Source organism: Mustela lutreola, chromosome 6 (assembly GCF_030435805.1).
Source record: "Mustela lutreola isolate mMusLut2 chromosome 6, mMusLut2.pri, whole genome shotgun sequence".
NCBI lineage: Eukaryota > Metazoa > Chordata > Mammalia > Carnivora > Mustelidae > Mustela > Mustela lutreola.
In genome coordinates this window covers 134,867,912-134,879,799 of record NC_081295.1, presented here as the reverse complement: position 1 = coordinate 134,879,799, position 11,888 = coordinate 134,867,912, and the positions used below count along the sequence as shown (strand labels likewise).

General features: G+C 43.6%; 1 protein-coding gene across 1 annotated transcript; it reads left to right on the top strand.

The window, feature by feature from the left end:
• Window positions 1-2,120: 2,120 nt before the first annotated feature.
• Window positions 2,121-10,969, top strand: SERPINB1 (serpin family B member 1). The gene is made up of 7 exons (XM_059179115.1): window positions 2,121-2,278; window positions 3,485-3,660; window positions 6,754-6,891; window positions 7,633-7,750; window positions 8,798-8,940; window positions 9,039-9,206; window positions 9,602-10,969. The coding sequence occupies exons 2-7, from the start codon at window positions 3,493-3,495 to the stop codon at window positions 10,001-10,003; spliced, it is 1,137 nt and encodes a 378-aa protein (XP_059035098.1). The 5' UTR covers window positions 2,121-2,278; window positions 3,485-3,492; the 3' UTR covers window positions 10,004-10,969.
• Window positions 10,970-11,888: the final 919 nt, after the last annotated feature.

The following is an 11,888-nucleotide window of genomic DNA, read 5'->3' as shown; positions in this document are numbered from 1 at the left end:
GCGTGGCCCGGAGACTTTACTGGGGTTCTTACAGGAAGGAATGGCAAGACAAGGTAGGTACACTAAGAAAACGTAGGACTGGGAGCTTTAAATAATTTTGCTGGGCTCTGGGCTATTCAGGTGGTCTCTGTTCGGTGCCTTGCCCTGGGGTAATTTAGGGCAGTGGGAGTACTGGCTTGAGGTGTGAGAGTTTGATGAAAAAGATAGTTGAGAGTACGGTCACGGAACTAGTGGGGTTTGTATACCCAAGTTTCGCTATCATGGGAACCACTCACTATCTCTAGGAATTAGCTAGCTGTGGTAGGGGCAGACACTCCAGGATCAGGTCCCCAAATGCCAGAGCAAACAAGAAAATAGAATCAGTACAGTGCTCCTTCCTCCCCAAAGAGAATATCTTTCCTGACATCAAATACCCTGAATTAGTTCTGTTTTTGAACTTTCTGTAACTAGAACCAGAATCTTTAGTATCTGAAGTCTTTTGTTCAACAGTGTATTGGTAACATTCAGACCTGTTGTTGTGTATTGCTGTAGTGTGTTCATTTCCACTGTTGTGTATCATTCTTTTGCAGTAATTTATCTGTTCTTCTGTGGATGGGCATTTAGCTGGTTTCCAGGTCAGGTTTCATATAAATAACGTTGTCAGAGCCATTCTTGTATGTATCTCCAGATGCACACCCTCACAAACATTTTCCTTGGGTATAATCCTGGGGTGAAATTGCTGAATCACAGTAGGGTAAGCATGCATTTGAGATCAGTAGATAGGTCAAGCATTATCCAAACTGGCTGTGCCATCACCAGGGTGTGAGGGTATCTCGGTGTGACCTTTGATAGAGGGCCATGCACAGTTTAAAGCCACAAGAAGGACATTCCAATGTTATACAACAGAATACTTTGTCTTGACCTTAGACAGTAAATGTATTGATTTAGGAAATGGTTTCATTTTATATTTGACCCAGATTACTACTAACTCCAGATAAGCACAAATGTAAAATGTCAGGAGAAAAAAAATAAAAATTCAGAACACTTTTCTTTTTTTGGTTTACGTGTTTCAGATTTTAATTTAATTTTTCAGCACAGCTTTGCACTTGACTTTCTCGCAGAAGCTACTGAATTGTTCTCTAGTTTTGTGAGAATTGGTGGAGAGCTTACCAGATTTGATCAAACTGCTTCAACTTAATTGCGATTGGTTTTCCATAAATGTTGATTTTTTTATCCTAGTAAATTGTAAAGCACTCTACAATCCCAGTTATTAAATACTTGCTTTTTAAAATAACTATGGACAGTATTTTTATTAGTCACTACTGTGATCTTTCTTAGTTCCTTTCATTATAAACAAGTTCTCACAGTTGAAAGAGATCTCCTAATCTATTCAAACTATATTATCTGTACTAATAAAGCAATAGGATTTTCCTTTGTCCCCTTTACATGGTGATATTAAAAAAAAAAAGCAGGGGAGGAGTTTCATGGATACAGAATTATTTCATACCTTTGGGCGCTATACATTTTGGTGAAATTACATAGCTGGATTTTAAAAGGAGAAACGAACAGACAAAAACCCCACAGAAATAATTATTGCCTTTACTACTCAACCACAGTCCTTCTGTTTTAATAGTATAGGAAGAAAAATTGCTGAGTCCACATTTTACTCTAGTGGGTAAGCAATTCTTCATTGCTCACAGCTGTCAGTTATCATGGTGTGTGGCGTGTGAGTTGACTTAGCTGATGCGGTCATCACCTGTGAAGGAAGTATTGGAGCGGAGCCCACTTTGTACCTGACAGTGACAGCAAGGATGTTGTTTGGACCAGACTTTGTTTTCTCCTATTCTGGAAACCCCTTTTGCATCCTACACAAGAGGTCCCTACTTTGCTTCCCCCACCAAAAAATAAATAAAACAAATAACCTTCAAGTTTGGAGTATATCATACACAGATGGCATGGCACTCAACAGTGCTAGTCTCTCCTCTAAGAGGTGACACTGTAATAATGGCAGTCATTCACATCTTAGTAAGAAATAGCCTATCAGATCCTTGCCAGGGATCTGACTTTGCCTAGAACTCAGAAAGGGGTTGAAAGGGGGACGCTGCGCGGAGCCCACATTCACCTCCCTTCGACAAGGCCAGCCTCCAAGCCCCGACTCCCAGGAAGTCCTCTGGGGGAAGGGCCAAGGCCCTGCCCTACTGCCTGCTCACCGCCTGCCTGGGCGACACTCCCCTTCCGCAGCTATAAGGGCTTCGGACCGTAAGCTTCTTTACCCGGAGCCTGTCCGAACGCGGAGCCGGTAAGGCGGGGCCGGGGAGTCTGGGGAGGTGGGCCGGGCGGAACAGGCCAGCCGGAACTCCATAGGCGCCGAGCCCCGGGTGCCTAGTGATCCCCGCAGCCCCCCGCCCCTGCGCGCGGACCGCTCCCTGCGCAGCCCCCCTGCCCTGCGCCGGACGCGGACGCCGCAGCCCACGCCGTGCGCTCCGCCCCCGGGAGCCCGGATCCCCTAGCGCCGCGCGGGGGGCGCTAGGCCAGCGAGGGCCGAGGTCAGTGCGTGGCGGCTGGAGTCAGTAGGACCCGGGATCGGAATGTTTTTCTTCCTGTTCTCCCTTTCTCGCTTGAGCTGTTTGTTGCAGTTTCCTGGCAGCGCGGGCCCGGGGAGCTGCCACAGGAGGAAGAGAAAGGAGGCCAGATCCCTGAGATGATTTATCAGTTAACAGTAATGTAGCTAATTCCTTACCCGCTAGGCGGCCAGCATAGCTGGTGGTCTTCCTGGACTCTCTGTGGGGACATTAAGGCTCTGAGAGAAGTCAGTGGCCGAGCTGAGACCCAAGGCCAAGTGCCCCTAACTGTTGCAAGAGTGACAGAGAAGATAGTTGTCACCTCCCTGTCCCGCTGCCCTGCCACACCCTGGGACCTGTGTTGTGTTTTTAAGCACTCACATCCAACACTAAGCTATGAGACTTGCGATACTTAACCTGTGGAAGCGTTAGACTAAATCTCAATAATGAGGACAATTATATTTACTTCAGTGGAATTTGCTTTAGTGCGCAGGTAGGTAGTAATGATTTTCTAGTAGACACATTATTGCAGGTAAATATGGACAGTGGATTCATTGCCCAGATGAATCAGGGACTTGAACCAAAGGTGCACAGCAATGTGTGTGCTCCTAAACTTAGTAGGCGAGACTCCGTGTGGGCCCCTCCTCAGCCTGTCTGTGAGGGCAGAGCCCTTTAGGATGCCCTAGTCCGGGGTCCCTGCTAAATCCCTTGGTGAAATTACATAGCTGGACTGTGCGGGGGTCATCCCCAGTCCCACATGCGTGCATGTGGTAAGTATTTTGCCCTCCTAAAAATAAAGTGAGAAAGAGAAAGTACAAGTTGCAGGGCCTTTCAGGGCATTCCAGGGCGGTTGGCAGCCGCTGAGGAGGAGCTGGGAAGATGCAGATTGCCTCATTTGCTGTGGTGGCCGGTGAGCAGCTCGGGCCCTCTGTTCTGTGTTGTAGCCTTCACCATGGAGCAGCTGAGTACAGCCAACACCCATTTCGCCGTGGACCTGTTCCGCGCTTTGAATGAGGACAGTCCTACTGGGAACATCTTCATCTCTCCCTTCAGCATTTCATCAGCCCTGGCCATGATCTTTCTGGGGACTCGAGGCAATACTGCAGCACAGGTGTCCAAGGTCAGCAGAACCGAACAAAAACAGCCCGCTCTCCCTTGAGTCTCCTTGCTCAGGTCAAGTCTGTACTGAGATGTCGTGCTTTTGAGCTCTTACAGTGTGTGTGTATGTGTTTGAGATTTTATTTATATATTTGAGACAGAGGGTGTGAAGGGTGGGGGGAGGGCAGAGGGAGAAGCAGACTTGCTGCTGAGCAGGGAGCCTGAGGAGGGGCTCTATCCCAGAGCTGTGGGATCATGACCTGAGCCGAAGGCAGATGCTTAACCGACTGAGCCACTCAGGCGCCCCTCTTTTTTTTTTTTTTAATTTTAATTGAAGATTTTTGTTTATTTGACAGAGATCACAAGTAGGCAGAGGGGCAGACGGGGGGTGGGGTGGAGGTGGGGTGAGATGGCGGGGAGCAGGGGGAAGCAGGATCCCTGCTAAGCAGAGAGCCCGATGTGGGGCTCAATCCCAGGACCCTGGGATCATGACCTGAGCTGAAGGCAGAGGCTTAACCCACTGAGCCACGCAGGCGCCCCATCAGGCACCCCTCCTAACGGTGTGTTTTTAAAACTGTATTTCTGTGTTCAACCATATACTGTGAGGTCAGAATTTCAGAAGAAGCCCCAAGAACAGTCCATTTGTATGCAGGCTTTCCTTTTTTTTTTTTTTTTTAAGATTTTATTTATTTATTTGACAGAGAGAAATCACAAGTAGATGGAGAGGCAGGCAGAGAGAGAGAGAGAGAGGGAAGCAGGCTCCCCGCTGAGCAGAGAGCCCGATGCGGGACTCGATCCCAGGACCCTGAGATCAAGACCTGAGCCGAAGGCAGCGGCCCAACCCACTGAGCCACCCAGGCGCCCGCAGGCTTTCCTTTATGATCAAGTCTTTACAGGGCACCTGCTAAGTGCCAGGCACTGTCTTTTATGTGGCTGAGGGCAGGGCAGTGAGGAAGGCTGATGAAAGCCCTGTGGTGTGCCTATTGCATGACGGCTTTTCTGTAAGCCAGAACATCTCTTCCTGGACGAGGATTTTCCATTCTCTGCTTTGCATGTGATGAGCCTGTTTATGTAATGTTACTTTTGAGCATAATGACACATAGGAAATGCTCCACAGTGGAGAAGTTGGCAGTGGTGTCCTTTCGAGGGGACAAAGCAAGTGTGTGATTCGGTGCTGCCTCCGCCTAGCCCTGGGCCTGGCACCAAGTGTGGCTCTGTGGGCTGTGACACAGTGTGCCTTTGTGAGTGGGAGGGCCCTGCAGGGAGGGAGTGGCTGGGGTAGGGGTTGGGGACCAAGCCCTTGAGGGTGTGGCTGGTCCCTCTCTCACTCCCAGGAGGAGAAGCAAATGCCTAACCTTCCTCCTGTCCTTTGTGGGGGTGGAGCCCACTTCCGTGCTGGGTATTCTTTCATTCCAAGAGAGGAACCCTGACTTCCCTTGGAATCTAGGGGAAAGGAGTGCCAAGAGGGAAGGGCTTTCTGACGTACCAGTCCTGAAGTACAGGGCGCTGATACTAGGAAAGGTCCAGCCCTGGATTCAAGTTTATGGTCTGTTCCAGCTGCAAAGCCTCTATGACTGTACTTTATGAAGAACCAATCCTCTACATCAGTGCAGATATGAAAGCATTTAAAAATTTTCGAAGCTCTTCTTTTTTTCTTACCCTCTGGTAGTAAGTAATTTTTAGTGACTCCCTGAAGGTTAATACCAGCTTCTGTTTTTAAAAAAATTTTACTTATGGGGCACCTGGGTGGCTCAGTGGGTTAAGCCACTGCCTTTGGCTCAGGTCAATAATCTCAGGGTCCTGGGGTTGAGTCCGCATCAGGCTCTCTGCTCAGCAGGGAGCCTGCTTCCCTCTCTCTCTCTCTCTCTCTGCCTGCCTCTCTGCCTATTTATGATCTCTCTCTCTGTCAAATAAATAAATAAAATCTTAAAAAGAATTTTTACTTATTTGAGAGAGAGTAAGTGAGAAATACAGAGCAGGAGCAGGAGGAGAAGCAGGAGGAGAGGGGGAAGCAGACTGCCGGCTGAGCAGGGAGCCCGGCCTGGGGCTTGATCCCCGGACTCCAGGATCAAAACCCGAGGCCAAGGGCAGACATTTAACGGACTGAGCCACCCTGGGGCTCCCTGTCAGCTGCTCTTTGGAGGCTTTCTTTATGCCTTCAGCGAAGAATAGTTTCAAGGTCCTCCCCACCCCTATTTCCCCTGAAGCAGATTGATTGCAGCAACTATGGAAACATTCCGTATCTTGGTGAGGAAGTGGACTTTGTACACTGTTGAGGTTTGTTCCTTGTGTCTTAAAAGCAAAGAACCAGCCCAGGCCTCATAAAACCATAAAAGGACTCTTGATTTGTAACTGATACATGAGGAACTAAACTTTTGCCAAATATTAAGTTTAAAGAAGTTATTTTTAAGTGAGTTACTGATGCTAATAGTATAGTAAAAAAAAAAATTCCCCCTCTGCCTATAGTAACTTTGAGTTCCTACCTGGGTCATGTTTCTTATTTTTTCTGTTTATTTCTGAGAACGTTAGTGAAATTATATTAGATACAAGATAAGCACATGATTTATTTATGATTTTCTTTGGGACAAAAAGCAGACTTGTATAAACAGTTTATTAACCACTCATACTGTAAAACTAGAATTATAACAAAAAGTAGTATAAAAGTAGTTTATTTTTCTTATTTTTATTTTTTGAAAGATTTTATTTATTTATTTGACAGAGAGAGATCACAAGTAGGCAGAGAGGCAAGCAGAGAGAGAAAGGGAAGCAGGCTCCCCGCTGAGCAGAGAGCCTGATGAGGGCTCGATCCCAGGACCTTGGGATCATGACCTGAGCCAAAGGCAGAGGTTTTAACCCACTGAGCCACCCAGGCGCCCCATAAAAGTAGTTTCTGATGTAATTATTGTATCTCACAAAGCTGTACATTTTGGATTTTCTATTATTTGTTCACCTATGAAAAATTAATAAAATATCGGGCTGCAGATCATGAATAATCAGTAAAAAAAAAAAAAAAAACCCAAAACACAATTATTTAGTTTGGTGGAAACAAATGCCAAGGAATCACCTTATAATTTAAAATAAGAATGTTATAGAAGGAATGTTTTCTTTATTTTAGACTCTTCATTTTGATATGGTTGAAGAGATTCATTCAAGATTTCAGAGTCTGAATGCTGATATCAACAAACGTGGAGCTTCCTATATCCTGAAACTTGCTAATAGGTTATATGGAGAGAAGACGTACAATTTCCTCCCTGTAAGTACTTTGCACTTCCTGTTCAAAAACTCACTTAGACAAAGAAGACTTTTTTCTAGCATAACCAAGCCATAGAAATGTTTAAAAAGTTTTATAAAAACTCAGAAAAAATGAGACAGAATGAAAACATATGACAGACAGCACTCCCATTAATTGATGGCTTCATTTTATAGTCTTCACAGTGAAAAAGATTGATCCTGGCTGTTTTGCTAAATCAAGAGTGAATTCCATAATTCTTTTCCAAGGACAATCAGTATTTGCTTATTTATGAAAATGTCAGCCAAATGTTGGAAAAGAATTTTATGCAACACCAAAACTACTGAACTATACATTAAAAAATAGTTAAGGTGGAAAATTTAGTGTTCTGTGGGTTTTTTTTTTTTTAAAGATTTTATTTATTTATTTGACAGACAGAGATTACAAGCAGGCAGAGAGGCAGGCAGAGAGAGAGAGAGGAGGAAGACTCCCCACTGAGCAGAGAGCCCGATACGGGGCTGGATCCCAAACCCTGAGATCTTGACCTGAGTGGAAGGCAGAGACTTTAACCCACTGAGCCACCCAGGTGCCCCAGTTTTTTTTTTTTTAACCATAATAAAAAAAAGTATAATGTTAGAATTTTTGTTGTTGTTGTTATAATGCAATTTGTACCTTTAGGACCATTTCTGCTTTAAAGGATTTTAGGAAACTATCTCTGTATGTAGTAGGAGTTATTCATGACGTTACCTTTTTTTTTTTAAACAGGAGTTCCTAGCTTCAACTCAGAAAATGTATGGTGCTGAATTGGCCAGTGTGGATTTTCAGCAAGCCTCTGAGGATTCGAGGAAGGTGATTAATGAGTGGGTCAAAGGGCAGACGGAAGGTAAGAGAGAGGGCAGAATGTAAGCATCACACACGTTCTCATCCTCCTCCAGCTTCCCCACCTGCATGGGATTGCCTCTGCCTTTTTCCTGTTCCCTCATCCTGACCCTGGGAATCCTGGGGTACATCCTGGGCATGAACTCTGCACCACCCAGTTGGACAGCGTTCACACATAGAAAATTCTTCACAGAGGAAATGTCAGCATGATTTAACTGAAGTAGCTAAATAGATTTTCCCTCGTAAGTTCCCAAAAGTCCATTTTAAAATGAAAACTCACCTTGAATGTAGAATAAAAGGAATAAAAAATTTGAGGGAAATCTAGCCTGGCCCAGATTATTTCATATACACATGGAAAGGAATATGCTCATACTTGTGAGTGAATATTCACAAACCACTGTGGTCATAAATAATTTTGGTCCACTTCTTGTCTAAGAAATCAGGGATGGTAGCTGGGACTTTCGAGCACAGCTGTCTCTGACCTAGTCGTGGGAGAAGTCAGGGCACCTGCAGAACACCTGTCTTCCATACAAAGAGTTGTTCAGGGCAGCACTGTCTGTGGTCTAGGGTGGATCCCCTGTTTCAGTGGAGTAACTGCCCTACTTTTTGGATATGTACTAAAAGCTTTTTTTTTTTTTTTTTTGCTTTTGCTCTGTGTGTGTGTGTGTATGTGTGTGTGTGTGTGAGAGAGAGAGAGAGAGAAGACTTCTACTTAGAGGATTTGAAAAAGTGGTTTACTAATGCCCCCAAATACTTTTGTTCAGGATATTTTTTTTTCCTGAAAAAGAATGGTCATTCTTAAAATAAAGCTCATTGTTTACCATATACTCCAGAAAAGGAGAAATGTCCTGTTTTAGCTCATTAGCCCTTTACTTGGATTATTTAAATTAGAAACATGCTGATAGGGCTTTCCTAACTTCATACCACGTGAAAGGAAAATTAAGTACAGAATTTGCTTTTGGATTGCATTTCAGTGCTAATCAATTGTTAGTTCCAATTTGGAATTCTGATAGATGGATTTATTTTTAAAAAGCTAACTGTATCTTTTTAGGGAAGATTCCAGAACTGTTGGCTGCAGGTACGGTTGACAGCATGACTAAACTCGTGCTGGTGAACGCCGTCTATTTCAAAGGCAGCTGGGAGGACGAGTTCCGGAAGGAAGACACTGCGAATGCCCCATTCCGACTGAATAAGGTAAGAGAGAGGTAACTGCCTAAACTTACTCTTGACTCGAAGAGAATGGGGATAAAAATGTGAGTGAGCCATTCGTTTGTTTGTTTTCAACTCTTCAGGAAGACCAAAAAACTGTGAAAATGATGTATCAGAAGAAGAAACTCCCATTTGGCTACATCCAGGACCTCAAGTGCCGTGTGCTGGAACTGCCTTACCGGGGCAAGGAGCTCAGCATGATTATCCTGTTGCCTGATGACATTGAGGATGGGTCCACGGGTCTCAAGAAGGTAACAGCTCCCAGCTTCATGCTTCGTGTCTCTTCCGGTTGTATCCACCTGCCTTGTGTGGTAGTGGCCGGTGCTTGGTGTGTGCTTAGGGATGGTTCTTTCCTTTCCAGTGCTTTGTCATTCTTTTGTCAAGTGGCTCATGGATGTGACTACTCCAAAGCCCAAAGTTTTCAGCTACATTTTCAGCTACGGTCAGGGAACAGCTGTATCTCTGTTATATTCTCTCCAGTCCCTGGAAAGAAATGACATCTTCCAAATGGAATCTGTCTGGGGACAAGACACGGAGGAGACTAATTAACAACTGATATAATGGGTCCGTTCATTTCAATAATGTTTTGCTAGTTTGCTTATGTAAAATTGTTCTCACTTCTTCTTTTTGCCCATTCTCATTCCAGATTGAGGAACAGTTGACTCTGGAAAAACTGCACGAGTGGACCAAAGCTGAGAATCTGGATTGGGTTGAAGTCAACGTCCACTTGCCCAAGTTCAAACTGGAGGAGAGCTATGACCTCAACTCCCACCTAGCCCACCTGGGTATAGAGGATCTCTTTAGTCGCAAGGCTGATCTGTCTGGCATGTCAGGAACCAGGGATCTTTTCATATCAAAAGTTGTCCACAAGTCCTTTGTGGAAGTGAATGAAGAGGGCACAGAGGCGGCGGCCGCTACAGCAGGCATTGCCACCTTTGCCATGCTGATGCACGAGGAGAACTTTGTTGCTGACCATCCATTCATTTTCTTCATTCGGCACAATCCCTCATCTCACATCCTGTTCTTGGGCAGACTTTCTTCCCCTTAGAGACTGGAAATAGGAGGTCAAGCTTAGAGCTTTGTTAGCTGCACTTTTAATGGTGTCAAGTTTCACACATCTTTGCCAATAACACTACCATCCCTAAGCAGATCTTTAATTTCACTTGTAAGTTCAGCTCTTTCCTCTTTACATACACCCATGAACTTTGGCCCAGATATCTATTTTCCTATTTTTTTTTATATTGACAAAGTCCAGTGATTGATTTTGAATGCAAGTTAAAAAAAAAAAAAAAAAAAAAGAAACGAGATGTGTTAGATTCTTGACAACATAGTAGTCTATGAAGTTGCTATGCTCTTCTGGTAACCAAAGGAAACATGGTAATTCTGTAATTTATTTTACACACAGAATTTTGAAAGCCCAAATCGAGAGACACATATTGTAGAAAGGAAGCTTAAAAACGGATATTCAGTGGAAATATAGGGCCTCAATTAAGGGCCTGGTTTATAAAGACAAAATTGCCTTGGCCAAGATTTCTGATCCCTTATTCTACAAGATTAGTGTTTTTGGTGGTGGTTCTTATTCTTTCAAACTGTTAGAGCCACCAGGCTATCCAGGTCATAGCCTGCCTTCTCCTTTTCATTCTCCTTTATCCTACGTGTTGTGGCATTGGTGTGGGATTACATGGAGTCAAGAAGTAGGTGTCTTATCATAAAAGATGCTAAGAAATGACAGAAAGAATAATATAGTGGGAAACGCTATTAAGCAAAGAGGGGGTGCCAAGATCTCACTTGTTAACTGTTTTCTTGCATGTTTTCTGATGAAGGTTCTTGACTTCAGTCATGTGATACTCGTTTTTGTGGCAATGGGATGGCTTTATGCAGGCTGTGGGGGGACGTGGGGGGTGGACTGTGATTGATATACATGTACTGCTTGGAATGAGGCTTGAAATGCTGCATTTTCTTGTTCCCACAAAACTAGTTGGCTGGTTAATAAATGTTCCTAAGATTCTATAAGCCGGACTCATCTCAGTCCCCTTCTTGTTCTCTTGGATCTTAGACAAGCCAAGAGTAAAACAGGGAGTTCTTGGCCTGAAGGAACTGATGTCCATGATGACAGTCTTCAGAATAAAAAAAAACATTTTGGCAAATCTGTTGTCGGAAAGCTTTCCTTCCTTGTTTTCTTCTTCTGGAAAGAAATAAGGTGAAAACTCTGAAGTCCTTACATTGTCTGGGAAGAGAATAGAACAGAAGCACAATTACAATTACATTCTATTTTGATAAGTCAGGGGTGCATGTTGTATAGTCTAAGGTAACCACTGGAAGAGGAGTGAAAGGGTTTATAACCAAAAAAAAAAAAAAAAAAAAAAAACCAAAGAGAATAAATAAACTATCCAAAAAGAAGAAAGATGAGAGAAAAGTACATAGAGCAGGCATGAGAAATACCAAGATGGTATATTAAACACCAAATATCTAGGTAACTTTAACATGCAAATTGGCTAACTGTGCCAGTTAAAAGACAAAGATGTTTAGGCTAGATTGCAAATAATACTATCTGGTGTTTATAGGAAATATGTCTGTAACATAAAAATAGAGTTTAAAAGAAAAGAATGGAGAATATATATGGTACAAATACCATAGAAATAGATATAAGCTACAGATATTTTTGGTGGAACATGTTAAGTAGTTCTAGTATTTATACAATAATGTAAATGACCAAGGATATCCAAGACAGTCTTGGAAGAAGAACCAGGTGACAGGACATAATTAAATTGAGACTTCCTCTAACTAATGTCAATGTTCTCTTTTACTCTAAAAATTGAGTCAGTTTGGATAATAAGTCATATGGTCATCATAGCTGTAACAAACATGGCACTTCAAAGTTGAGAGTGAAGGAAGAAATTTTTCAATCAATTGTTCTGGGATATTTGGGAATG

Bases quoted from the DNA above. Each gene is read 5' to 3' on its own strand.
- SERPINB1 (XM_059179115.1), top strand. From the start codon at position 3,493: ATGGAGCAGCTGAGTACAGCCAACACCCATTTCGCCGTGGACCTGTTC. The intron at 3,661-6,753 runs GTCAGCAGAACC...TCTTTATTTTAG, and splicing joins CTGCAGCACAGGTGTCCAAG to ACTCTTCATTTTGATATGGT. The intron at 6,892-7,632 runs GTAAGTACTTTG...TTTTTTAAACAG, and splicing joins AGACGTACAATTTCCTCCCT to GAGTTCCTAGCTTCAACTCA.